The sequence below is a fragment of the Lactuca sativa genome, chromosome 6, assembly GCF_002870075.4.
Source record: "Lactuca sativa cultivar Salinas chromosome 6, Lsat_Salinas_v11, whole genome shotgun sequence".
Classification (NCBI taxonomy): domain Eukaryota; kingdom Viridiplantae; phylum Streptophyta; class Magnoliopsida; order Asterales; family Asteraceae; genus Lactuca; species Lactuca sativa.
Window position 1 is genome coordinate 165,677,403 of NC_056628.2, and position 27,126 is coordinate 165,704,528.

General features: G+C 36.3%; 1 protein-coding gene across 1 annotated transcript; it reads right to left on the reverse strand.

The window, feature by feature from the left end:
• Nucleotides 1–338: 338 nt before the first annotated feature.
• On the reverse strand, nt 339–4,393 carry LOC111880931 (uncharacterized). The gene is made up of 4 exons (XM_023877345.1): nt 4,241–4,393; nt 4,103–4,140; nt 3,896–4,052; nt 339–473 (listed from the first exon to the last, which is right to left on the reverse strand). The coding sequence occupies exons 1-4, from the start codon at nt 4,391–4,393 to the stop codon at nt 339–341; spliced, it is 483 nt and encodes a 160-aa protein (XP_023733113.1).
• Nucleotides 4,394–27,126: the final 22,733 nt, after the last annotated feature.

A 27,126-nucleotide genomic window follows, 5' to 3' on the forward strand; every position in this document is an offset into this window, starting at 1 on the left:
AAGTTGCTCCAAATCGCCAAAAGTTCTCCAAAAACCGTCTCTACCTCATAAAATGAAGTCTTCCCTTGTTTTATTAAGGCTCACATGCTTGCAATAAGACCATGCGTTTTTAGCATGGTCATGCCTTTTTCCCATGTGTTTTTTGCATGGCTATTTGTCTTGACCATGTGTTTTTGGCATGGCCCATGCTTTTTGCTAAAATTACAATAAGTCTTCATTGTTGTCTCCATATTCAGGCTAGCTTCACCATGAGTCATGTTGCTCAAATATAAGATGAGAAAGGACAAACACGACCCGTGTCGGTGTGACAAGAACCGTGTTTCAAACTTAGTCCTTTGCTATGATGATAATGCAACAATGACTTGGGTTATGTCTTCATATGCTCTTCCATGGCATGACCAGTACATCTTCTTTTCATGCTCCAGAGCACCATGATCCATGATCCAAGCTCCATGCTCCATGCTCCGTAATGCCTACAAAACAAATCAAAAATAGTGAATTACCAGACATTCTTAATAAGATATGCAATTTCCCAATTGATTAACTAAATGCAACAATTATGAAGTAAAATGCCATGAAATGGCGGAAATAAACATGTAAAATAGGTGCATAAAATGCACCTATCAAACCTCCCCAATCTTAGACCTTTCTTATCCTCAAGAAAGAACAAAATGAAGAATCACCCTAGAGAAGACGATAGACGACTAAAAAGAAACTAAGATCAAAAGAATGGAAAGAACGAAGGGAACTTAAAGGGAACTAAGATTGAATGCATGCAATAAAAGAAAAACTAATGAAAATAACACATATACAAAAAATTCTTTAGAAAAGTGAATCGAAGAAAAAAATTTAGAAACACAAATATATTTTTTAATATTGTATTTTTTTTATACGATCAGACTATACATCGATAGGGCTCCAATCACAAGTACCTAGGTGACCATCCTGCTACCTTTCATGTAGCACAGACTCCCAAAGTGAGGAAGACCACGAAACGGTGTAACCCAATAGTCCAACCATAGTTTTATTTAAACTTTATACCTTAATTAACTTTGTGAGCGAGAAAAACACAGTCTGGCATCTCATGTCCTTAACACTATATAGTCAAGAATCAGAATCGACGTATCCTTAAGAACCCGTCATGGCAAATCAGCTTTCGCTGAAGCAGTGAGCCCACCCGAAGGGGCCCAAATCCTATGATTTCACTTTTTCGAGAGCGACAAGTATCATATCACACAATTCTTCATTCCCCATATTTGACTTTGAGATGGCTTCTGATTTGATTGAACTTGGATTTGTATCTTCATTTTGAGCTTGAGTTCTTCAATCAACTTTTTGGATTTCTTAAAATTTCTTCGATTGAAACCCTATGCAAGAATTTTAAAACCCAATACAAAAATCAATTCAAACTTTACAAATCAAGAACTAGGGTTTATGAAGAGAAATTCGATTTTACCCATTAATGGATGAATTTCAACCTTGATAATGAATGATATGAGGTTAGGAACCCATAACTGTTGGATTAGGTGTCTAAGCCCATAACTATAATTGGTATGTACTTGACCCGATAATAGCATGGTCTATTTGGGTTGCATATCACCACGACAATTTGATAGGATGGACTTTTGAGAAGAGGTTATTTATGATTTATTATTATATTAAAAGTTCTAATATATTAATATGAAATCATATTATTTTAATTAGTATTGATTAAGAATTAATTTGGAATTAATTTAGTGATCAAAAGAGACTAATTAAATGTAAGGGGATTGATTTGGTAAATCAATCATTCTTATGGTATGGGCTTATGGTTATTTAGGATGGGTTAAACCAATATGGTAGTCCATGGAGGTTTTAACCCATGGATCCTAAGTAAGATGAAAAGTCATTCACATTAGGGTTTACATGGATGTAATTAGGGATGTTATTCGGGTCGGAACCGAACCGAACCGACCCGAACCCGAATAAACCGAAAACCGAATAAGGGTAATTGTATGAACCGAAAACCGAACCAAATAAGCAATACGGGTTCGGTTCGGTTCAGGTATTATTCGGTTCGGTTCGGTTCCGGCCCGAATAAGCCAAATAACATGTACAAGATGATTAAGGAGCCGAATAACCCAAATAACCCAAATAACATTTACAATGTGATTATAAATATTGTATTTTGTATGACTTTTGTAGCTTATGATAAACACGAATAACATGGATAACACGGATTAACTATTCTTGATATATAAAATGTAAAATCCAACCACTACAATCTTAAGATATAGTTATTAAGCAACATATTAAACAATAAACATTAAACATCCAAAATACCTAAAAACTGTCTATAAGTATATAAGTTAAACATTAAACATTATGTGGGTATTTTGGGTAACGATTGATAGAACACAAGACCGAATAAGCAATTGTACAAATGGAAAAAATGTGACTTTTCATATTCGGTTCGGTCCATTTGGACCGAATAAGCCCTTATTCGGGTAACCCAGACCGAATAACCCGAAAACCGAATAAGCCTTATATAGATACCCGAAAACCGAATCGAATTGCTTATTTGGGTCTAATTCGGTTCGGTTCGGTTCGGTTTTCAGTTCAGTTCGGGTTTTCGGGTCAAATTCTCATCCCTAGATGTAACCCTAATCCTAGCCACACTATATAAGAAGATCCTAGGCTACTAAAATCGGCACCTAGTGTTCTTTGGAAGACAATAACCGATTTTTAGTGTGCATAAACTCTCTAAAAAGTCATCATTTGTCTAAAGGTGTGTTGTGAACCATTTGAGGTGTCACACTTGGGGTACTAAGTTATTAAAGGCCAAATACAACAAGTTCTAAAAGCTACATAAAGAGGTAAACTCCTATCTAGTATTTTATGTTGTTTATGGCAATTGCATGCTAGTTGTAGGCTTAATGCTTTGGAAACAATATTACATGTATAATTAGAGAAAACATAGATCCAAAACATTTAGGGTTGTATGTGCACCATAAGATGTTACAGTATACTAAAACCCTTCAATAACAACATACCTTTGTGCCTTAATCTTGGATTAATTGAAAGAAAAATCAAGACTTGATTAGGGTTAGGAGGTCTCGGCTAAGAATGATGAGAGGGGAGCAAATGCATGATCGTGAGGGATAGAGAACGAGAAAGAATTGGCACAATGTCGATTAGCTTAGGCATCCCCAAACCGCACAACTATAGAGCCCGTGATTTTCAGCGTGTTAATTTTTTTATGCGACATGACTTCGAATCGAAATCACACGGTCATGAAATTGGCCATGCTTTTTTTCTTAACCCATGCGATTTTCAATTCTTTATCGTGTGATTTTTTTTTGTTTTGAGGAGTGCAACTCGGACACACGGCCGAACCATAAGCCGTGTGTTTCGTGACTTAGCCCGTGCGTTTCTACTCTTGAATGTGTGCTTCTTACCTGTTTCCTTGCGATCCTCGATGACACGCACGGTCTAATGCTTAGGCCGTGCGATTTGTGCTTTACTCGTGCGTCTTCATGTTTTCCTATGCCAAATGTTTTTTTATTAAAATCCTCGAAGTGTGGGCACGGGCAAAAGAATTGGACTGTGCCCTTTTTGCTTAGGCCATGCGTTTTTTTTTTTGTGAGGTCATGCTTTTTCTTTTTGTTAACATCAAAAATCATGATTTTTTTTTCAGAACCAAATTTTCTCTTGACCCTTAAAAAAGAAAATTGTTTGTATGGACCCCTCGAAAAGACTTAAAAACATTGCAACACGGAAGTATGAAGTAAAATAAAGAAAATGGAGAGAAATACTCCCGAGTTGCCTCTCAGTTAGGCTCCCTTGTTTCAAGTCTTTGAATCGACTTTGCCATTTAGATTTACTCAATGTAGTTCGGGCGTTCCAAGCTATTAACCTCCATGTCTTTCTCTTGGAAACCTTCATAAAAGACATTTAACCTATGACCATTAACCTTGAACACTTTTCCTGTTTTGTTACTTTTGATCTCGACTGCACCATGATTAAATACATTAGTAACAATCAATGGTCCCACCCACCGGGACCGTAACTTACTGGAAAAACATTTAAGTCGAGAGTCATAGAGTAATACCTTTTGACTAACCTTGAACACTTTTCCTGTTTTGTTACTTTTGATCTCGACTGCACCATGATGAAATACATTAGTAACAATCAATGGTCCCACCCACCGGGACCGTAACTTACTGGAAAAACATTTAAGTCGAGAGTCATAGAGTAATACCTTTTGACTAATCTCAAAGGTCTTATGTGAGAGGTACTTATCATGGAATGCTTTGGTCTTGTCTTTGTAGATGTGTGAGCTCTCGAATGCTTCATTTCTTATCTCCTCCAACTCTTGAATCTCTAACTTTCGGTGAACACTCGCTTCATCCATTTTCATGTTTAGATTTTTGACAACCCAGAAAGTTTGTGCTCCAGTTCAACAGGGAGATGGCAGGCTTTTCCAAACACAAGTCTATAAGGTGACATCCCAATTGGAGTTTTATATGCAGTTTAGTATGCCCAAAGAGCATCTTCTAGTCTCAAACTCCAATCTTTGCGGTTTGTGTTCACTGTTTTGTCAAGTATGGACTTGATTTCTCTGTTTGACACTTCATCTTGTCCATTTGTTTGAGGGTGATAGGCTGTGGACACCCGATGTTGGACTCCATACTTCTTGAGAATTGATCCAAGAGTTTTTTTACGGAAGTGTGTGCCTCTGTCACTTATCAAGGATTTTGAAGTTCCAAACCTACATAAGATGTTAGCCATGACAAAATCTACAACAACTTTAGCATCATCAGTTCTTGTTGGCTTTTCCTTTACCCATTTGGAAACATATTCAACACCTAAAAGGATGTATAAGTTACCATAGGATGAAGGAAAAGGACCCATAAAATCAATACCCTATATATCAAATATTTCACAAACCAAAATGGGGGTCAAAGGCATTTGGTTTCGGGAACTCAAAGAACTTGTCATTTGACATATCTCATAACTTTTACCAAAAGTGTAAGAGTCTTGAACGAGTCGAGGCCAAATAAAATCCACAGTATAAATTTTTTTGGCAGTTCTTTGAGGACCAAAATGCCCTCCATAAGCATAACTTTGACAAAAGTTGAGGGTAGATTGTACCTCATGTTCTTCAACACATCTTCTTATTACCTAATATGCACAATGTTTCCAAAGGTATGTTTCATCCCAAATGTACCTTTTCGCATCTTTCTTGATCTTATCTCTCTGTGACCTTGTGAGATTAGGTGGGAACTTTCCTGTAACCATGAAATTGCATATATCCGCATACCAAGGTGGTGTTTGGATAGCAAACAAGTGCTCGTCTGGGAATGTGTCATGGATGGCAGTCACATCTTCGGGTTGAACTATACGGCTCACCATGCATCTCTAAAATGTTGTGGGTGCATTGCATAGACCAAAAGGCATACACCTATAAGAAAATGTGACAAAGGGACATGTGAATGTGGTTTTCTCTTGGGCTTCCGGGGTTAACAAAATTTGATGTAAACCTGAGAAACCATCTAAGAAAAAGTACTGAGATTTACCCGCTAATCTCTCTAACATTTGGTCAATGAATGGCAAGGGAATATGGTCTTTTCTCGTTGAGGCATTCAACTTTCTATAGTCAATACAACCTCTCCACCCGTTTTGCACATAGGTTGGCACCAAATCTCCCTCGAAATTCTTGACGACTGTGACCTTGACTTCTTTCGGGACTACCTAAATGGGGCTCACCCATTTACTATCTGAGATGCGGTAGATCATACCTGCATCCAAAAGCTTCATGATTTATTTCTTCACCACCTCCATCATGGGTAGATTCAATCTTATTTGTGCCTCTCAGGTTGGTTTGAAATCTTCTTCCATGAGAGTCTTATGCATGCACAAGGAAGGACTCAACCCTTTTATGTCATAAATTGTCCACCCAATAGCCTTCTTATATTTTTTCAGCAAAGTCACCGACTCATCTTCTTCTGCAATGGACAGCTTATTGGAGATAATGACAAGCAAATTCTTCTCTTCTCCAAGGTATGCATACTTCAAATGATCTGGAAGAGTCTTCCATTCTAGCTTAGGTACCTGCAAAATAGAAGGAAGAAGTTTTGTCTTAGAAATGGGCAATTTCACATTGGTATTATCATACCGCAAAGTCTTCCTTTCTTCAATCCTAGGGTTATTAAGTTTTTGGTGTGAACCATTAGAGACTCGCACACTATTGGAGCTAGGTTTTCCAAGCAAACAAGAAGAATTTGATTAGCTTGATTGGAATCAAAAAAAGGAATGCATTCTTAACCATGAATTTCAATTCATAGAGTTCTAGTTTGTTTTTTTCATAAGTATGTTGCTATTTGATGTGAAAAAGACATTGATTCATTTTAGGTTGCATGTACCCTTAAGTGTTAAGAGAATTTATGAATGTACATTTGTTTTGTAACCTAAAATCCCCATCAGTATTGTGATATATGGTATTTTGGGGAACTCACTAAGCCTTGGCTTATATTTGTTGAATAAATGTTTTGAGGTTGTTCCTTTGATCGGGGAAAGGCTCTAGCGTGATTATACCCGCATCGAATAAATAATTATGTCTTTAAACTTCCGCTAAAAATATCTTTTATATTAATTAATGTATGACTCTAATCTTTTAATGAAAAGCTGGCTTTTGGAGTTATTTTGTGTATGTTTTAAAAATGAAAAAATTGTATTGAAAATCGGGACGTTACAACTAACCAAGTAACATAACAAAATTCCCGTTTTATATAAATCAAGAAATATGAGTCACATGCTACCCATTAAAACACACATTTTTGTTTATATTTTGATGATGGAGCGTGTGTGGTTAACCAACACATCATTTCGAGAATATAAATTAAAATGGTGTCGCTCGGGATGTTATTTTGTTGATGGAGCGTATGTGGTTAACCAACATGTCAACATGAGGATAATTTTGCGTCGAGGATCGAGCAGTTTTGCATGGTTGATTCACCATCTATTTAATGGCTAATGGTATCCCCATCATTAAATTTGATATGGGCACAATCGAGATTAGCATGCCATTGAACGTCAATGAATCTCAAATAATCTAGGAGCTTCAAGAGTTTGAAACTGGTAACTTTATTGTGTGTTTACGACATCTCTTTACACATCGCAAAGCCAATTATAGATCCTAGCCTTGTTAATAAATCATTTAGGGTTAAAAAATTATTGTAACACTCAAGAATCAAAAAAAAATTAAAATTTTCAAAAATCAACCATTCATCATCATTGTTTACAAAATTGTCATTGTTTTCAAAGTCTTATTTCAAATCAGAGTTTTTCCCAAGATCCAGTGACAAAACAGGAAGCTGTGTACAATCACGCCTTCGCCTTCCCACGATCCTTAGAAGTACCTGAAACCACAAACTAAAATCGTAAGCTAAAGCTTAGTGAGTCCCCCTAGAAGTACTGCTACACAAGCATATAATCAAACAGATATCGGGTCCACAACCTCCTGGTTGGATTACCCCTGGCCCATAACTTTCTGTTTGGAAAGCACTGGCCCACAACCTTACAGTTGGAATGCCCCGATCTCTTAATTGACAACACAAAGCAGTACAGTCCCAACCCCACCATACCATGTCGACATGCACATAATAAATAACATATATCCAACATCAACTAATCATATAACCACTTAACACACAAAAAGGCATATCTACAGATCACTACTGAATATGAACATCCTATATACCAGGATACATAACTAAAGGGGTCGACATTGGTGCCTTCGACCCACAAGAACAGTGTCGAAACTCACCTCATAGTCTAACAAATATTTGAACAAAACACTGCTCAAAATACCGGCTCTACAGGTCACCTATTCAACAAATAGATATCAAGGCTTAACTATGACTCAAAATACTCAAAATAACCTTAAGTTTGAGTGTGTGTGTTGGGCTACGCACGACATATGCCCATAATCTTCTTTTCTTAACAAGAGCTTAATGCAATAAGCTATTACATCCAAACTTCAGATCCAAGGCTAAAATACCACTAAGAGTCATAAAGTTTCCAACATTATGACTTTGCATGTCCATTAATTACTTAATACACAAAATCCCAACATCTTAATTTCTTAAGATCTTCTAGAGCATGCATGGAGAAAAACTAAGCATCAAGATCACATTTTTATGACTTAAGACCCCTCTTAAAGCCTGAAAGGACGACTTATTTGGCTAAGAACATGCCACGCTCAGGAGCAACCATGTTTGGGACCAAAAGTGCCCTAAATGAAGAAATGGCTAGATCTACAAGATTGAGTAATCAAGTTATGAACTTTTTACCTCCTGGAGGTTGCTAGCAAGGAGATAATCTCGGATCCAAGTTGCTTCCAAGCTCCAAGTTCTTCTCACCACCTTTTTCTTCTTCAAGAATGCCACAATATACAAAGGTAAGTTCAATATGCACTCTTCTCACTTAGGGTTAGCTTGGGGGTCGTTTTTGTCACATGGAGGCTGGTGAAGGAATGAGAAATGAGAGATAATGATGCTTTAATATGGACACAACTCAAATAATTAGGGTTTGAAGTATTACCATGTATGCCTTGCGTACGCGGTGTACTCCCAGCGTACTTGGGTCCTCCCTAGTACTCCTGGTGTACACAACATACGCTCAACGTACTGACTTCCAGGCTAAAATTACCAAAATGCCACTATGGGCCAAAAGTTAAAATGAAATGTTCTTTCATACTCAAGGTTAAAATTGAAAATACCTCATCATCGGGATGTTACAATTATTTTAAGGATAAATTCAAACTAACTAAACTTACTTTCAACTTTTATACGTCAAACGACAACAACAACCCTCCTCCTCTTCCCTCTATAAACTCGAACTTCTCTATCATATAGATCCTACATAAGGATAAACTTACCAGTCAAAACTACATGGGATGGATTTTCAATTTAAGGATTGCATTGAGGTACGAGGGAAAAGAGTTTATCCTCAATGAGAACCTACGTTATGTGGATGATGATTCCTATAAAGAAGATATAGTTACATATAACAAACATGATGATGAATCTACAAAATTTGCTTGCGTTATGTTAGGAACCTTGTCTCCTGATCTTCAAAAGAGTTTAGAGAGTCTCAGGGCGTTTGAAAAAACGAGCATCTCAAGGAAATTTTCAAAGAGCAAGCTCGGAAAGAAAGATATGAGATTATCAAGTCCTTCATGGCTTGTAAGCATCAAGATGGGAATTTTGTGTGTGTGTGTGTACATTCAAAAGATGAAGTCGTACATTCACAATATGGGGAATTGGGAGTCGAATTTCCAAAGGAATTATCCATTGACATGGTATTGAACTCGCTTTCAAGCTCATATCATTAGTTCATCATGAACTATAATATGAACAATATCGACAAGACCCTCATGGAGCTTCATGGTATATTGAAAATTGTCGAAGCCAGTTTGGCGAATACTAAAACAAGAAGAATAAATTTTCTCATGTTAAGGGTAAAACCAAGGGTATATCTTCCAATAAAGGCCTTAAGAGAAAATCCCAATCTAAGATTGCGCTTAACACTGGCCCAAAGGAATACATTTTCTTTTACGGCCAAGAGAAGGGTCACTGGAGACGTAGTAACCCCAAATACCTTGAAGACACGAAGAAGAAAAAAATCATGGGTGGTGGCTCATCAAGTATTGTTATGATTGAACTTCATAGTATGAAAACTTCTAATTCTTGGGTTATTGATACGAGATGTGGTACTCACATTTGCTCGTATTTACAGGGAATAAAGGAAAATAGAAGACTAAAGGATGGGGAGTTAAACCTGATCATGGGTAAACAGGGAACTGCACCTGTCATGAATATTGAGGTATACGAGCTTATGCTGAATAATGAAGTTTCTATTATATTAGTTAATTGTTGCTACTCGCCAAATACTACACAAAACATTATTTCATGTCATGCATTATACAAGTATGGTTTTCGTTTTGCTTTTGATAATGAAGTTGGTGACATTTTAGTTTATAAAAACGGTTCCTTTATTTTCAAAGTTTTTCCTTGTAATGGTGTTTATGAAAGTGTTGTTTATGTAGGCAACACTAATAATCTAATGTCAAATGCTGGTTATTCTAATGTTATTGTATTAGACAAGTCGTGCTTGTGATATTGTCAACTTGGGCATGTGAACAAGAAACACATCGCTAAGCTCCAAAAAGATGGGATGTTAGAATCATTTGGCTTAGATTCGAATGATGTATGTGATGCTTGCATACTTGGCAAGATGACTAAATCACCTTTCATTGGAAAATATGAACAAGGAAAGGATTTGTTGGACTTTATCCACACTGACATATGTGGGCCATTTAAATCTGTCACAAGGCGTGGTGACAATTACTTTATGACTTTAACTGATGACTTTAGTAGATAAGGATATATCTACTTAATGAAGACCAACTGGGTAAAAAAAATCAAGAAGATCCGATCCGATAAGGGTGTAGAATACTTGAGTCTTGAGTTCATTGATCATCTTAAATATTGTGGGATCGTCTCCTAATTTTCTCCACCTAGAACACCACAACTGAATGGTGTTGCTGAGAGAAGAAATCAAATGCTACTTGATATGGTTCGATCAATGATGAATCGAGTTACGCTTCCAATAAATTTTCAGGGTTATTCTATAAAAACAACTGCTAATATCTTAAACCTCCTACCAACTAAGAAGATCGCTAAGACACCATAAAAAATATGGAATAGGAAACCTCACAGTCTTGCACATTTGAAAATATGGGGTTGCGAAGTTTTTGTGCGTCGCGAGGCGAGTGATAAACTAGAACCGAGATCGGAAAAGTTTTGTGGGCTATCCTCAAAAGTCCTTAGGTTATCTTTTCTACAATGCTTCTGAGAAGAAAGTGTTTATTTCTTGAAGAGGATTCTTCCTCAAGATGGAGCTCGTGACTAAAGAAGCTGGTGGGAGCCCAATTGATCTTGAAGAAATTCAAGAGTCAAATATAGGAGGACCAACAGTTGAAAATGACACTCAACCAGAGGTTGGACAGCCTATTAAACAAAATGACATAATTCCAACTCTTCCCCTTCGCAGACCCAATAGAGTTTGTCTCCCTCCTGAGTTTTATGCTTCCCATATAAAAACTGAAGGAGACATATTGATCAGCAGTTGTACACTGATTAGTATGGATGAACCATCTAACTATCGGGAAGCGATGGCAAGCTCCTAACCTTTTAGATAGAACGAGGGTATGAAAATTAATATTCAATCCGTGTATGATAACCAAGTTTGGAATTTTGTTGATCCTATGCCAGACATTAAAATCATTGGGTACAAGTGGATCTTGAAGAAGAAGACCGAAATGGATGAGAATGTGCATATATATATATATACATATACATATATATATATATATATATATATATATATATATATATATATATACATAGTCTAGATGCAAAAGGTTACACTGAGACTCAAGGAATTGATTATAAAGAAACCTTATCACCAGTAGCCAAGATAAAGTTTATTAGAATATTACTTGCCATATCAACCTTTTATGGCTATGAAATATGGAAAGTGAATGTGAAGATTGCTTTCTTAATGGGAAATTGGAAGATGATGTCTACATGGAACAACCTGAGGGTATCATTGATCCAAATATCTTAATTGAGAGTACAAGCATGAGAGGTCTATTTATAGACTCAAAAAAGTATCACGAAGTTGGAATCTTCGCATTCATGAAATGGTCAAAGAGTTTGGACTTTCTAGAGGTGAGGATGTATCTTGCGTGTATGTCAAATCCATTAGGAGTAATGTGGTCTTTTTAGTATTGTATGTTGATGACATACTCCTTATAGGAAATGATATTCCAACCTTTCAGAGTGTCAAAAGTTGGCTTGGGAAATATTTTGCTATGAAGGACCTACGAGAGGCAGCTTATTTACTAAGCATTAGGATCTATAGAGATAGATCTAAACATCTAATTGGATTGAGCCAAAGTACATACATAGATAAGGTTTTAAAAGATTGAAAATGAAAGATTTTAAGGGTATCTACCCATGCAACATGGCATAAGATTGAGAAGGATCAATCTCCCATAACTGAGGAAGATATGAAAATAAAGAGTCGAGTCCCATATACTTCAGTTATAGGATCGATCATGTACGCGTGAAATGTATTGGACCTAATATCATATGCTCTGAGCATCGCTAGTCGGTATCAGGAGAATCTTGACGATAGTCATTGGACGACCATAAAGAATATCCTCAATTATCAGAAAAGAATTAAAGATACATTCTTAGTATATGATGGCAAAAAAGAGTTAAGGGTTATATGTATTAAAATGCAGGTTTCCAGACTGACAGGGACAACTCGTGCTCATATTCAGGTTGGGTGTTTTTTCTGAATGAAGGAGATGTTATGTGGAAAAGATCCAAATAAAAGATGGTGGCAAACTCGACATGCGACTCTGAGTATATTGCAACATGTGAAGCATCAAAGGAGGTTGCATGGTTAAAGAACTTCATTGGCGGAAAGTATCATTACATTCGACATAGGGTGGAAGACGGAGACATCATCATGAATAGGGTATCATCTGAGGAGAATCATGTTGATCCGTTCATGAAGCCACTATCAAGAGAGAAACATGACGGCCATGCGAGGACCATTGGCATGAGACTAGATACTGTTTTGATATAATTATTTAGTTGTAACGCTCGCAGATTTGATCTAGTCAATTTCGAGATAATAAGCATTAAAAATGACTTCTTGATAGAAGATTATTTAGGATAAATAATCTTAACCAAGTCATAGTATATGTGACAAGGATTCCAGACATATAAAGAACGCTGAAAACCAACTTCGTATGAAGAAGTTATGCTTCTTCGAAGTTTCGCTATTACACCGGTATAGCTCCGCGTACCTTAAAAAATGAATTTTCGATAAAATACTTTTTAGCCTAATAGATCTAAACGAAAGTCGTAGTAGTTGATAAAATGAGAGTGTGCATATAGAGAACATCCAAATCTAACTTCATAAGAGGAAGCTATGATTTTTCGAAATTTCAGCACAATAGTGCGGGTCCATAAATCGAAATTCAAATCGGTTGATTTTTAGCCAAAACAATCTAAATGAGAATTGAAGATCTCGTAAATTTGAACCCGTCAATATAAACACAGTCGAGAACAGAGTCTGTATGTAGGGTTTATACCTTCTGCAATGATTCCTGATAGTTTAAGCCTATAAAAAATCTAAATTTTGGATATAGTGAGAATTATCTATTGATATCTAAAGGAAAGTTGTAGATCTCCTCGATAGCTTTCTGGGGATATAAAGAACATCAAAAATGGATCTCTTATGTAGAAGTTACGCCACTTTGAAAATATGAAAAACCACGTGCACGAAGTACGTGACGCACGCGATGACGTGACACCATGAGAGAACACCACATGGGCATGTCGAGGTATCCCCTTTCTTCCGAGACAAGGCAATGTGGCTCAAGGAGCGAGTGACATGTGGCTCTAGTAAAATGCGACATGTGTCATCTTCTAGAAGAGATCGAGGTTGCCCACTCTGGTAGTGACAAGTGCTACTAAACTGATGGACCAACACACCTAATGATGCACGACCCGCACCCCTGAACCCCTATAAATAGACTGAAAAACTTGCTCAGTTCACCTCACAATTCATCCCAAACTCTCTCTAACCTCATTTCTTCTTGAGTTCGATTTTCTTGAGGTTCCTAGGGGTATTTGGTAAGGTTTTGAGGAATCGAGGTGTCTGAAAAATATAATCTTTTGGTTTCAGAGTCATGTCCACGTGTTTTTCCCTGTTTTCGCTAAAACCTCTATAAGTTAAGCTAAACTCTTTTGCATTCAGTGTAACTTATATTTATAGTCATAAGTCATTATTACGAACCTAGAAATAAGATTTATCAATAATTCCAAGTCATTATACTGATTGATGTACTTAAGGGAGTGTTAACGTATCCCACTAGGAATACATAAAATATAGTGGAACCATCAGTGTGATAAACGATTTGGGCAAAGAGCAGTGTATGCCTAACGTCGGGCCCTCGCTCCCCTTGCTCTCATGTCCCCATAATCCATTCATTGGCACCCAAGCACCAAAGCTAGTGTCAAGAAAAAATAGTATCGGTCGCCTCTCAGAGTGACAAGTGCAGCGCTCAGAACGTTGCTCCTAGCAAACCTGCACCAATGGCAAAAGACCACGTGTGGAACACAATCCACCAACCAAAGGGAATCTATCCCTGCCAAACCTAAAAAGGTAAAAGATGTTTTTGGGAGTCGGTTCCCCCGGCCACAGGTATAAAAAGGTCCTTTCTCCTCCAAGATAATGGATCGAGAAATAAACCCCTAAAACCCTTAAAAAAAATTTCACCTTCTCACGAAGAGGCCAACTAACTTGATCGTTAGAACCTCGTTCCGGGTCTGCCTCCCAGACGACGACTGATGATCTTGTTTTCTTTTTTGTGATTCTCAGATCCTTCATTCCATCATTCAAAGAGAAGGAGTTAAGCTAGAGACATATCACAACAAGGAGAGGTGTCAACATTAGTAACGTTGGCTTGGTTATTGAATTTCAGAAAAGCTATTATGCCGAAATGATCCTTCTTCTCAACTGTCCTGCGTTGCTAATCCTTACTTGATAGATCTTGATGTAGACATTATGATTAGTGAGAAATCTAGACTATAATTATGATTGTCACCAGGATTACGAAACTAGACTAAGTCTTAGTACTCTATGCATCTAGGTCTTTTTAAAGTACGAAGCGAAGCACTGCCGATATCTTCAATCATCCACTTTATCAAGTGAGTGCATAGTTACTTTCATTATATACACAAATAATGAAGTATTTAGAAAATTGAATGTCATATGTGTTTATGTGCAAAAATGTTAAGTGTTAGATGAAATATTACAAAGATAAATTATATGATTTATACCGTATATGTATTTTATAGATTTAGTACTTTGGGTAATGAATGGTAGTAATAAATTCCATAATATGATGAAAGAAGTAGGCAAAGATAGAATGTAACGATGTAGGAAATGATATTAGCATACCAACGATGTAGAAATGGTACTAGCATACCAACGATCTAGGAAATGGTATTAGCATACTAATGATGTAGAAATGGTATTAGCGTGCCAACGATGTAGGGATGGTACTAGCGTTCCAATGATGAAGTCACCTAGCAGAGTACAAGTGACAATCACCAGACTATTCATGTCTGTCCCATGGAATATAGGCATGTTTATAACCTGTAGGTGATGGATTTCGTGCCCATTTGTTGTACTCTACCTTACTGACACGTACTTCGGAGAAATCCCTGTAACAGTATTGTCAGCAATGACGATTAAGATAAATCCTTAGGACAAATCCTTAGGAATGAAAATAGAAACCTACTGACACGTATTGCTGAGAAATCCCGGTAACAGTACCGTTAGCAACGATGATTAAGATGACCCCTAGAATAAAACCTACGGGAGGAATAAATAAGAAAATAGGGATGAATAATCGGGTTAATTGTTTGATAATTAAACATATTAACTTTATTACTATGTGTTGAAAACCCTGTGTACTCACCAGGTTTTCCCAACCCGGCCCACTCAGTTTATTTGTATCACATGTATCGATGTGAATGTACATTACACTGAGAGATTAAAGGAAACGTAGTATAAATTAATGTAAGATCTGTTTATGCTTATGTTTTGTGTCAGTTATAACAATCCTAAGAATTTATAAATTAATGAAAAAAATTTCTTCAGATACGCCTTAATTTGATATTATATCATTTCAAGGATATTTTTTGGTGACCAATTCCACAATAAAAGAAATACTTTGTTTTAAATAAGCATACACAAAAAATTTCAAAACGGATGTGAAAATGGGGATCTCACATTAGTAGTTAGTTTAATTACTATGAAACATATAACAATATGAATTGTAACCATTTTGATATTTATCTCGTAGTGACTTAATAAAGAGATTTTGTTATCAAAGTTGTATTAGCTCAACTACTGTATTTCACTTTTTCATGTTTAGAATCTTACTTCCAAAATATTTAATTATGTTAAAACTTCCATAATCGGTCACACTCTAGGAAGTAGATAAGTGATTTAAGACTGTCATGAGTATTAGGTGATTAAAAAAAGTTCTTTGGCCATTGCAATGGAGATTGCGCTGACACTACACGAGTACTTGAAAATGGAGATTTTAAGTATTGGAACAACCTGGAATTAGAGATTACATCTTAGTCATAACTAATTCTAAGATAACAATATCTTTTATTCTTCATACTGAGATACATACTTGGGTTTTTGTTTGCAAAATCAGTTGTGCATTGGTGTGCTACAATGTTATCCATAACTAGTACTCATAAAGGGTATTTTGCATGTATATTTAAACGAGTAGACAAAAAATACATACTAAAAGTTTATTTGTTCCTTCTCATCATTAGAAAGCGATATCTATGGGCATCCTCGAAGATTTGGTGCTGACATCTGAAGTGCTTGGTCGAGCCCTGACTAAATTGTCCTGTTCGATTTAGTAGTCATATGTAATGTCAGAAATCGTGAAACAAGAAACAGAATGTTGAACATTGAGATTGACCCATATCCATGGTTCATGTTCATAAAGATATCTAGAACAAAGGAATAAGTTGATTAATTGTCTTTAAGGACCAAATTCTAATCAGAGTTTGATAGTTGCAATACATGACTACTCTCTGTTGATTGTTAGTGAAATATTTTGATCCTGAAAAGTTAACGACTTGTCCAAGTGGGAGAATGATAGAAATAGTGTCCAAGTTTATTGACTGTTTTGAAAATATTTCTAATAATAGTAGGGTCCTTTGGGTTGGCCTTATGACCCAAATAACATGCGGAAATGGAGATAAATAAGTTGTTGATGAATTAAGAAATTAATAAATTAATTAGAAATTATTTTGGTAATTAATTAAAAGGTTTTAATCAATTAAAAGGCTTGAATATTAATTAATTAATGAGATTAATTGGAATATTACAAAAGCCATTGGTGGTCGTATGATGGACGGTTTTGACATGTCCTTAGGATGGGGATAATGTTGATTTGAATCAGATAAAGATAAACCCTAGAGTTAGATTCACTTTAGGATTCTATCTGCAACCTATAAACAGATTGCTAGGGGTAAACCTTAGAGAAGCTTATCCCTTACCTAAATTCGTCTATACTCATTCTTTCTTTATCTCTCTCTCTCTCTCTCTCTTTGTCTCTTTCTTTCTCTCTCTCTCTCTCTCTCTCTCTCTCCATAACCGAAGTCACAACCTCTCTCCTAAGGGTTGGTTATTTCCATATAAACCCTATATTGGGATTTCTTCCTTTTACTTTTGGTGTTGTGGGTATGATTCCATTATAGGGGTGCTACATTGGATCTTTCATCCTAGCAAAAATCTGGAACGCATAAGATTATAATCAGGCAATCCATAGGTTAGCAATTTCTTTCTTCTGTTGATTTTTAAAGTATGTATTGAGAATGGGATCAACAAGATTCTACTGCAATGGTACATCCATTCACAAAGTAGATTTAGATTTATCACGATGGCATGATAGGTTGACATGTTCTTACCATTATGGTCGATTTGTAAAGAGCGACTAACTATTACATAGTCCTTTGTATTTGGACCAATGATGCAATGTATAATTGTTAACTTACATAAATATACGAAATAATGATGTGGAATGATTTGTCAAATTTTATATTGGATTGTGATCATGCAATGTATACATTGCATCTACTATGAAGCCTGATTAAAATACGAGATTATGTCGAATATTTTGATATTTTTGTATCTAAACCCCATGTAAATTATGAGATATTATCGTTATATGTATATGTTTTTAAAATTCATCTATATGGGTTGAAATTCAAAGCTTTAGAAGATTTCGATCGTTTGAATATAATCTTTCGTTGATGGCGAGAAGAAGGACCTTTGAATGCATATATGGATTAAAGCTTTTTGGAAGGACCTTTGAATAAATATATGTATTAAAGATTTTTGGAGGGACTAGATACTTCATCCTTAGGTTGTATATTTATATTTACTTATGTATGATTTGTATATGATATGTAATTGGAACCTTGTTTGATAAATTTTGGTAAATCACAACTTAAAGTTATAAATTGATTTGAGTTTATACACTTTAAGTGTATAAAAGATAAGATGTTACATTTTCAATCTCCAAAAACTTTTTAAAACTCCCTCTTTATTCCCTTAACTAAACTTATGTAAAAGTAGGTCGAACCATTCAATTGTTACCTCTTAATGCTTCATTAAGAGGTGTCAAACAAGCCTAAGGAGTGTACAAGTTAGTCGTTCAACTTTGTTCTTTTTTTCTCCTGAAGTGTGTCATATTTTCAAACATTAACATTAATTTCTATTAATGTTTAAGTTATAAAAATAAAAATATAATATTATCTGACTATAATATTTTTAATAATTAGTATATATGTTATTTCGACAATATTGTTAATGACATAAATTTGCTTACAAGTATATAATTAAATACTCTACCTATCAAAAAATAAAATAAATTTAAATGTTTGATTATAATATTAGAGTCTGTAATGAAAATTTTTAAATATAAGATAAAAGATCTGGTCTATCAAGAGTCATATTAAAGTGATATTGGTAATTAACATATGATACTAATGGGGCACACCATCAACAACTTGATACAATTGATTATTTATTAGAAATTAGTTTTAATAAATATTCAATAAACTTTAATAATTAATTAAAAATTATTTATTTATTGGAAATAATAATTTTCATTAGCATGTAATATTATATAATTCAAATGTTATGAATTATTAAGTCATGCACAATATTTTGGACTACGTAAATTCTTTTGTCTTTTACCAAAAAGTTAAAGTTTATATTTTTTAAACTTTGTTTGTAAAATATAAAACTCATGTCTTCTTTTTTGTGCATATGGCCAAAAATAAGAGAGATGAAGAAGGATATGGACTTTTTATCAGTTTAATCAAAAGTAAGGGCACTCTTGCAAGCATGGGGAACATCATGTCTTAGGAGCATGGGTTGTGCTTAATGTTTAAGACCCTTTGTGGAAAGGACACACTTTATGGGGCCTTCTTTTTGGATTCTTCCGCACTTATGCAAAAACGTAAGTCCTTATGGACTTGGGATTCTCTCTCACTTTTTATCATCTCATGAAGAACACTTACTTGTATTTTCTCTCTTGAAATTCATTTTTATATGAACTTCAAGCTTAAGAGTTTTAAGAGTTTTACAAGACTAGCATATCTTAAATCAAGTTGAGTTCTTGTTGTTGTAAAAAAGGTTCCACATTTTCCATCAACTTCCAAACATTCCCTTGAGTATTCAAAGACTACAAAGGTTGTTATGCTCTTCTTCTTCTTCTTCTTTGGTGCTTGTTTTTCTTTCCAAACTTTGCGAGAAGAACCATGGTTGGTTATAAACCTGTTTAATGTTGTTCAAAAATCAAAGTCATTCGTTGCTAAAATCTTATGTTTTTGAAAGTCATTTTGATTAAAACCCGAACATAAGATAAAGGATGATAAATTTATAATAGAAATAAATGATTAGAAATAGAAAGAGGGTCGGTCCAAACATATATATATATATATATATATATATATATATATATATATATATATATATATATATATATATATATATATATATATATATATATATATATATATATATATATATGTAAGGCCTGTGGCAAAAATGAAAAAAGGGGCCCCTTAGGTAATTGGTTACTTAATGTTTACGTTACGTAGTTTTTATATATTGGGGACAAATATTAAAACATTACATCTTATTGTAGAAATCTTATTAATTAGAATAAATCACTCTATTAAGTTCTTAACTTTTAAAAAACATTTCAATGTTTTCTTAGCATAAATGTTTTATTTTTGACTAGTAAGCCTAAAATAATTGATTTGAAATCGTTGAAAGTGTTGTTACTTAAAACGAAAGAAGAGGATGAAGCCATCAGTGAGACACTCTTAAACACACACACATGTGCACACACACACACGCACACACATATATATATATATATATATATATATATATATATATATATTATAACACTCGATTTCTAGATTTGAGTTTTTGGTAGGATCGCAGCCCAACCATAGGTTAGTCACGACACTATGGTTTAATGAAGGTAACAGCGTGACAAGTACTGGTCATGGCGAGAATTAGCTATTTTGAGAAACCTTTATTTTTGGGCTTTGGGCCCTATTTAAAGGCACTAACTTCTAGGGTTTTCCTCATTTGGCAACTTCCACACTCAGAAACCTCTTTCGCCCTTAACCCTATCCTACGTTGCAAGTTTGGGCCTTATCTTCCATTTGGGTGAAGCTTGAAGGTGGTGAAGTTCTTCCTTGGTGCTTAAAAGTGTTGTATAGTGGGGAAGCTTAGTAAGCTTTATTCCTACATTTATGGATTAAGTGTTTTTCAAGTACTTCATCATATCATGGGAAGGGAAAGGCTTGAGAGTACACGTGCATCGACTTTTTGTTTTGAGATTTTCGCATGTTCTGTTTTATAGTATGATTACGATATTCAGATTTTGATCATCAAACTATGGTTTTCTTATGAATGAATGAATGTTTTGAATGAAATATTAACTTTAAAAAAATGAAAATTGGGTTTTAAAAAATAGGATGTTACAAGTTGGTGGTTTGAGGGATTTGGATGAACACTCGTGTGATTCCAAACTCAAGTTAGGATCCGAAAGATTTACAAAACTTTTTTGAAAAAGAAATTCATGGAAATATTTAGGTTAGAAATATGAGCCCATCATTGTGTCATGTTCTTGTCTGATTGTTGCCTTGAGATTGTGAGCATGGTTTTCTGACCAAACGTTAGTTTATAAAAGGACGATGTGATGCGTACAGTCGGTCGGAGATCTAAGTAAATTAATTAGGCAAGTATTTAGGCAAGTATTTGACCCGATTGTGCATGGTCCTTTTGGGTTGCCTTCACCATAGCAACTTGATATGATGATTTATTAAGAGAGAATAAATATTATTAATATATTATGGGAATAATATAAAGAATAATAATATTGTCATTTGATTAATATAAGTCATAAATTAATTGGTATTAATTTGGTGACTTAAAGAGATTAATTAAATAAGAAGGGTATAAACTATCAATTGTTTGATAGTTAAACTTTAGACTGTAAATCCATATTGGATAGATGGTGGATGGATTCTAGAAGCTATGGATAGCTTCAAATCGTCCAAAGGGTTATCTAAGGAATGGATTTGGATAGCTTTAAGAGAAGATTATCCAATTAGGGTTTAAGCTGTAAACCTTAAGGAGTCTACAAGTATAAATAGACCCTATAGAAAAGGGAGATTGGCACTTGATCTAAAGTAGAGAAACCCTGGCCGAATTCCCTCCCCTCTCCTCTCTCTAAAATCATCCTCCTTGCTATTTGGTGTTTGTAAGCCATTAGAGGAGTGACAATTGTGACTCTAGAGCTCCAAGACAACAAGATCAAACAAGAGATTCAAAGGTATGATTCTAGATCTGATTTAGTATTGTTCTTATACCTAATTAGTCATTAGAAGTCTTGGATTCAAAGCATGTTTAATTAGAAAGCCTAGATCCAAGCATTAGGGTTTTGCATGCGCACATAGGAAAGTTCTTATGGCTAAAACCCATCAGTGGTATCAGAGTCTAGCTTGGTTTTCATTAAATTCTTGCTTATTAGTTTGAAACTTAACTGCAAAATTCGATTTTGTGTTTCTGAGTCATGGACTCGGCGAGTTCCATAGTGGAGTCGGCGAGTTGGCCTGACTCGGCGAGTCACTTGGTGCACTCGGCGAGTCCAAGCGTCAGGAATGGCCAGATTCGGGATTTCTTCATGATTATCTTATGGAAACTTACCTTAATCATATTAGATCAACCCTAATCTGATTTTCTGATATATATATGACTATAATCTTGATCTAATTAGAGATATTTATCAACTAATAAAATATTTAATTTACTTATATGATAATTAATTAATTATTTTGATTAATTTGGTAATTATCTTGAAAGAAAGCTTGAATAAATCAAATATAGATAATTAGGAAATTAAATGTTAATTAAAATTATTTGTTATTTGATCCTCCATGTTTTAAATGTTTAAAACTTGTCCTCAAGTTTTGAAATTTATATTTTGTGATTAAAAGTTTTAATTTAGACAATTTAAATTTCAAACCCTAGATTTTAAAAGGTTTAAAATACAACCCTATACTAATATAATATTACAAGAATAATATGTATATATGTATAACTAAAATGTTAGTCTTACCGTTAGTAGGCCTCATTCACGAAGCCGATCTATAAGGTGGGTATAAGGTTGCGGCCTATAAAATGGCGCTTAATGGGTGTACACTCACACCCACCGCTTGCTTGATCGGTGGAGGGTCGTTAGCCGAACGGGTAGGATAGGGCAACCTCATCCTCTCATTAAAAGTATAATAAGTAATACAAAGTAACTACACATATTTTAAAATTTCCCAATCATAGTTACTTTAGGAAAAGTGAATTGATGCAATCCCATGAAATTACACTTTGCACCCTTGCTAAGAAGTTAGTGGAGCGTGTGTGGTTTACCGGCACACTAATTGGTTCTAAGCAAAGGTGGCAAAGGGTGATTCATTGTTTATCATAGTTTGATGGAGCGTGTGTGGTTTACCGGCACATCGAATAAGTGATCGTTATAATGAAGGCACCATGTGAATTTGCATGGTAATTCACACCCGCTTTGTGATCCTCGGTATCCTAGTCACAAACTAGAGGGGCATATCGATATTTAAACATGCCATTGAATAGTTTCAATGAATCTCATCCGAACCTAGGAATTCTCAATACATTTAGGACTAATAGTTAGGTTTTATGGTGGAGAATTAGTGAATCTTCATTCACTTACCTTCAATTTATTTGCATGTTAGATTACGACATCCATTTTCTAATATGTAAATGTTGTTGGATCCTAGACCTAATTTTTCTTATTGGGTGATAATTAGGGATTCATATTCTAATCTATTTTGTCCTTTCTATTTGTAGATGTCGAACGCAAACAACGCTGCTACTAGTTCTTTCACATTGATGAGCCTTTGCCAAAAGGTCACTTTCGATGGAACGAACTTTAGCGAATGGATAAGATACATTCGCACTATTGCTCGATATGAGGACAAAGACTATGTCCTCGATGAGAAGCTCGAGAAAATCAACCCTGAAATCGCTACTCCGGCCGAAATTACCGCTTTTGAAACTCATGAGCGCGATGCAACGAAGGTACATTGCATCATGATAGCCACCATGAACTCCGAATTCCAAAAGTCCTACGAGGACGTGTACTCGTACGAGATGCATCAAGACTTATTGGAGAGATACCACCAAAACGCGAGACAAGAGCGTTATGAGATTTTCACTAACATGATTTCCGCTAAGATGGGTCATGGAGAGTCTCTTACCGTGCACCTGCAAAAGATACAAAGGTATGTCGACCGCCTTCGCAAGTTAAATGTTGACTTTGGGGAAGACTTGGCGATCGACATGGTGCTTCACTCTTTGCCTCCGATGTACAATCAATTTAGGATGACCTACCACATGAACAAAGAGGAGGTCACCCTAAGCAAACTCCAAGATCTATTAAGGGTCACTGAGAGCAACTTCAAAGACAAGTCTGTTGCACCAACTCCCAATCCACCCGCTGGTCCTGTCTTGGCTATTGGTCAAGGAAAGGGAAAGAAGAGGAAGGCTTCGTCTAAGAACTATCGCAAGGTTAAAGCCCGAGATGGTGCCTCTTCTAGTGGGACCAAAGTTGATCCTGCTAAGCCCTGCCCTAACCCTAAGGAGGTAGAGTGTCACCACTGCCACAAGATAGGACATTGGAAGAAAGCTGCCCAAAGTACCTGCAAGCCATCAAGGAAGGAAAGATCAAGTCGTCTTTCGCATGTATATACACAATTAAATCTAACGATTCTAATCATGCAATTTCTTGGGTTCTTGATACCGGTTGTGGTTATCACATTTGTTCTAATGTGCAGGGACTAAGAAGAAGTAGGGATGTGGAGCAAGGATGGATCAATCTAATCATGGGGAACAGAAGACCGTCGCCTGTGACCAAGATTGGAGTGTATTCTTTAGTGCTTAGGAATAATTTATGTTTAGATTTGAACAATTGTTGCTATTCGCCAGAAATGGCTAGAAGCATCATTTCATTTCATGGTTTGTTTAGACAAGGTTTTAGATTTTCTTTTAATAATGAGAATGGTTCAATTTTAGCTTTTCTAAATGGTGTCTTTTACTTTGAAGCTATACCATGTAATGGAATTTATGAAACCGTTATGATTGTTGATAACTTAGGAAATGATGTTTTGAACATAGATTCTTCCAATAGTATTGATAAAGCATCCTTGTGGCATTGTCGCCTTGGACATGTCAACAAGAAACGCATAGCCCAACTCCAAAAGGATGGAGTGTTGGAGTCATTCGACCTTAGGGAAGATGACATGTGTGAGTCTTGTTTGCTTGGAAAGATGACTAAATCACCCTTCACGAGTACATGTGAAAGGGTGAGGGTCTATTGGACCTAATACATACCGATGTATGTGGACCATTTAGATCAACCACGAAGGATGGGAACCGCTTCTACGTGACTTTTACCGATGACTATAGTAGATATGGGTATATCTATTTAATCAAGCAAAAGTCAGAAACCTTTGAAAAGTTCAAAGAGTTCAAGAATGAAGTGGAGAATCAATTGGACAGGAAAATCAAAATGCTTCGATCTAATCGAGGAGGAGAGTACCTAAGTCTTGAATTCCACGATTATCTCAAGGAGTGTGGAATAGTTTCACAATTGACGCCTCCTAGGACACCGCAGTTGAATGGTGTGGCAGAAAGGCGTAATCGAACCTTATTGGATATGGTTCGCTCTATGATGAGTCGTGCTTCACTATCAATCTCTTTTTGGGGGTATGCCTTAGAGACTGCCGCCTATATCCTTAACCGAGTCCCTACTAAGAAGGTTGTCAAAACACCTCACGAGATGTGGACAGGGAAAGCTCCCTCGTTAGCACATATCAAGGTTTGGGGTTGTGAGGGTTTCGTAAGACGAGATACTCACGACAAGCTCGAACCTCGAAGTGAGCGATGTATTTTCATCGGCTACCCGCAGAAATCCTTTGGATATCTCTTCTATAGACTGAAGGACAATGTTGTCTTTGTTGCGAGGAGAGGAGTTTTCCGAGAGCGAGAACTCATAAGCCAAGGTGAAAGTGGGAGGCAAATCGAACTTGAAGAGATTCAAGAGTCGATAGATAAAGGAACCTCTACCGCTGGCACTCAACCCGAGGAGGAAACTCCGGTTGGACCGATTGACGAATCCTTACCTCTTAGACGTTCCGATAGAGTTAGAGTTCTACCCCTGTTTTATGGTTTTCATATTACTACCGAAGGGGACACGTATATTAGTGATGGTACACTAATAAATCTTGATGAACCTAATAGCTATAAGGAAGCCATGACAGGCCCGGAGTCTGCGAAATGGAAAGAGGCAATGGATAGCGAGATCTAATCCATGTATGATAACCAAGTCTGGAATTTGGTTGATAATGTGCCCGGACGTAAGACCGTTGGGTGCAAATGGATCTTCAAGAAGAAGACCGACGTGGATGGAAACGTACACACATATAAGGCGCGATTGGTCGCGAAGGGCTTTACTCAAACTCCCGGAGTTGACTATGATGAGACCTTCTCACCAGTTGCGAAGATAAAATCTATTAGAGTGATGCTAGCAATTGCCGCATTTCATGATTATGAGATTTGGCAAATGGATGTCAAGACCGCTTTCCTTAACGGAAAGTTGGCTGAGGATGTTTACATGGCTCAGCCAGAGGGGTTTGTAGATCCGAAGCATCCGAATAGAGTGTGTAAGCTTGAGAAGTCCATTTATGGACTTAAGCAAGCGTCTCGCAGATGGAATCTTTGCTTCGATGAGAAAGTCAAAGAGTTTGGATTTTACGAAGCGAAGATGAATCTTGTGTATATGTCAAAGCCAGTGGGAGTATAGTAAGCTTCCTCGTTCTATATGTCGATGACATAGTACTCATAGGAAACGACATCCTGACTCTGCAGGAAGTTAAGTCCTGGCTTGGGAAGTGCTTCGCTATGAAGGACCTCGGAGAGGCTTCTTACATTTTGGGAATAAGGATAGTAAGAGAAAGAAGTAAGAGACTAATTGGACTTAGTCAAAACACTTACTTAGAGAAGGTACTAAAACGTTTTAGTATGGAAAACTCGAAGAAGGGAGAATTACCGATACAAAGTAATGCCAAATTGAGTAAGACTCAAAGTCCGAGTACCGAAGATGAAATAGCAGAAATGAGCCGAGTACCATACGCTTCCGCAGTTGGCTCAATCATGTACGCTATGACTTGTACTCGCCCTGATGTAGCCTTCGCTTTGAGCATGGTTAGTAGATATCAAGGGAACCCTAGCAGAGCCCATTGGATTACGGTGAAGAATATCTTTAAGTACCTTCGGAGGACGAAGGAATGGTTCTTAGTCCTCGGAGGGAGTGATGGCTTGAAGGTGCAAGGGTATAGTGACGCCAGCTTTCAGACCGACAGGGACAACTACCGTTCGCAGTCAGGCTGGGTCTTTACCCTGAATGGAGGAGCAGTGACATGGAAGAGTTCCAAGCAAGAAACCGTAGCTGATTCAACGTGCGAATCACAGTACATTGCAGCGAGCGAAGCGTCGAAGGAGGCAATATGGCTGAAGAACTTCATCGGTGAACTTGGAGTTGTACCTGCCATAAAGGAGCCCATAGAGATTTTCTGTGATAACGAAGGAGCGGTTGCCTTGACCAAGGAACCGAGGGATCATGGTAGATCACGACATATCGACAGAATGTATCACTTCATTAGACATCGTGTAGAAGAAGGACAACTCGTAGTGAAGAGGATATCATCGGAGGATAACCCAGCAGATCCGCTTACAAAGGGACTGAGTAGGGTTAAGCACTTGCAGCATGCTAGGAGTATTGGG

Excerpts from the sequence above, each read along its gene's own strand:
- LOC111880931 (XM_023877345.1), bottom strand. The coding sequence starts at position 4,393 with ATGGATGAAGCGAGTGTTCACCGAAAGTTAGAGATTCAAGAGTTGGAG. Across the intron at positions 4,141-4,240 it reads CCTTTGAGATTAGTCAAAAG|TCGAGATCAAAAGTAACAAA; the intron begins GTATTACTCTAT and ends ATCATGGTGCAG. Across the intron at positions 4,053-4,102 it reads AAACAGGAAAAGTGTTCAAG|TAAGTTACGGTCCCGGTGGG; the intron begins GTTAGTCAAAAG and ends ATGTTTTTCCAG.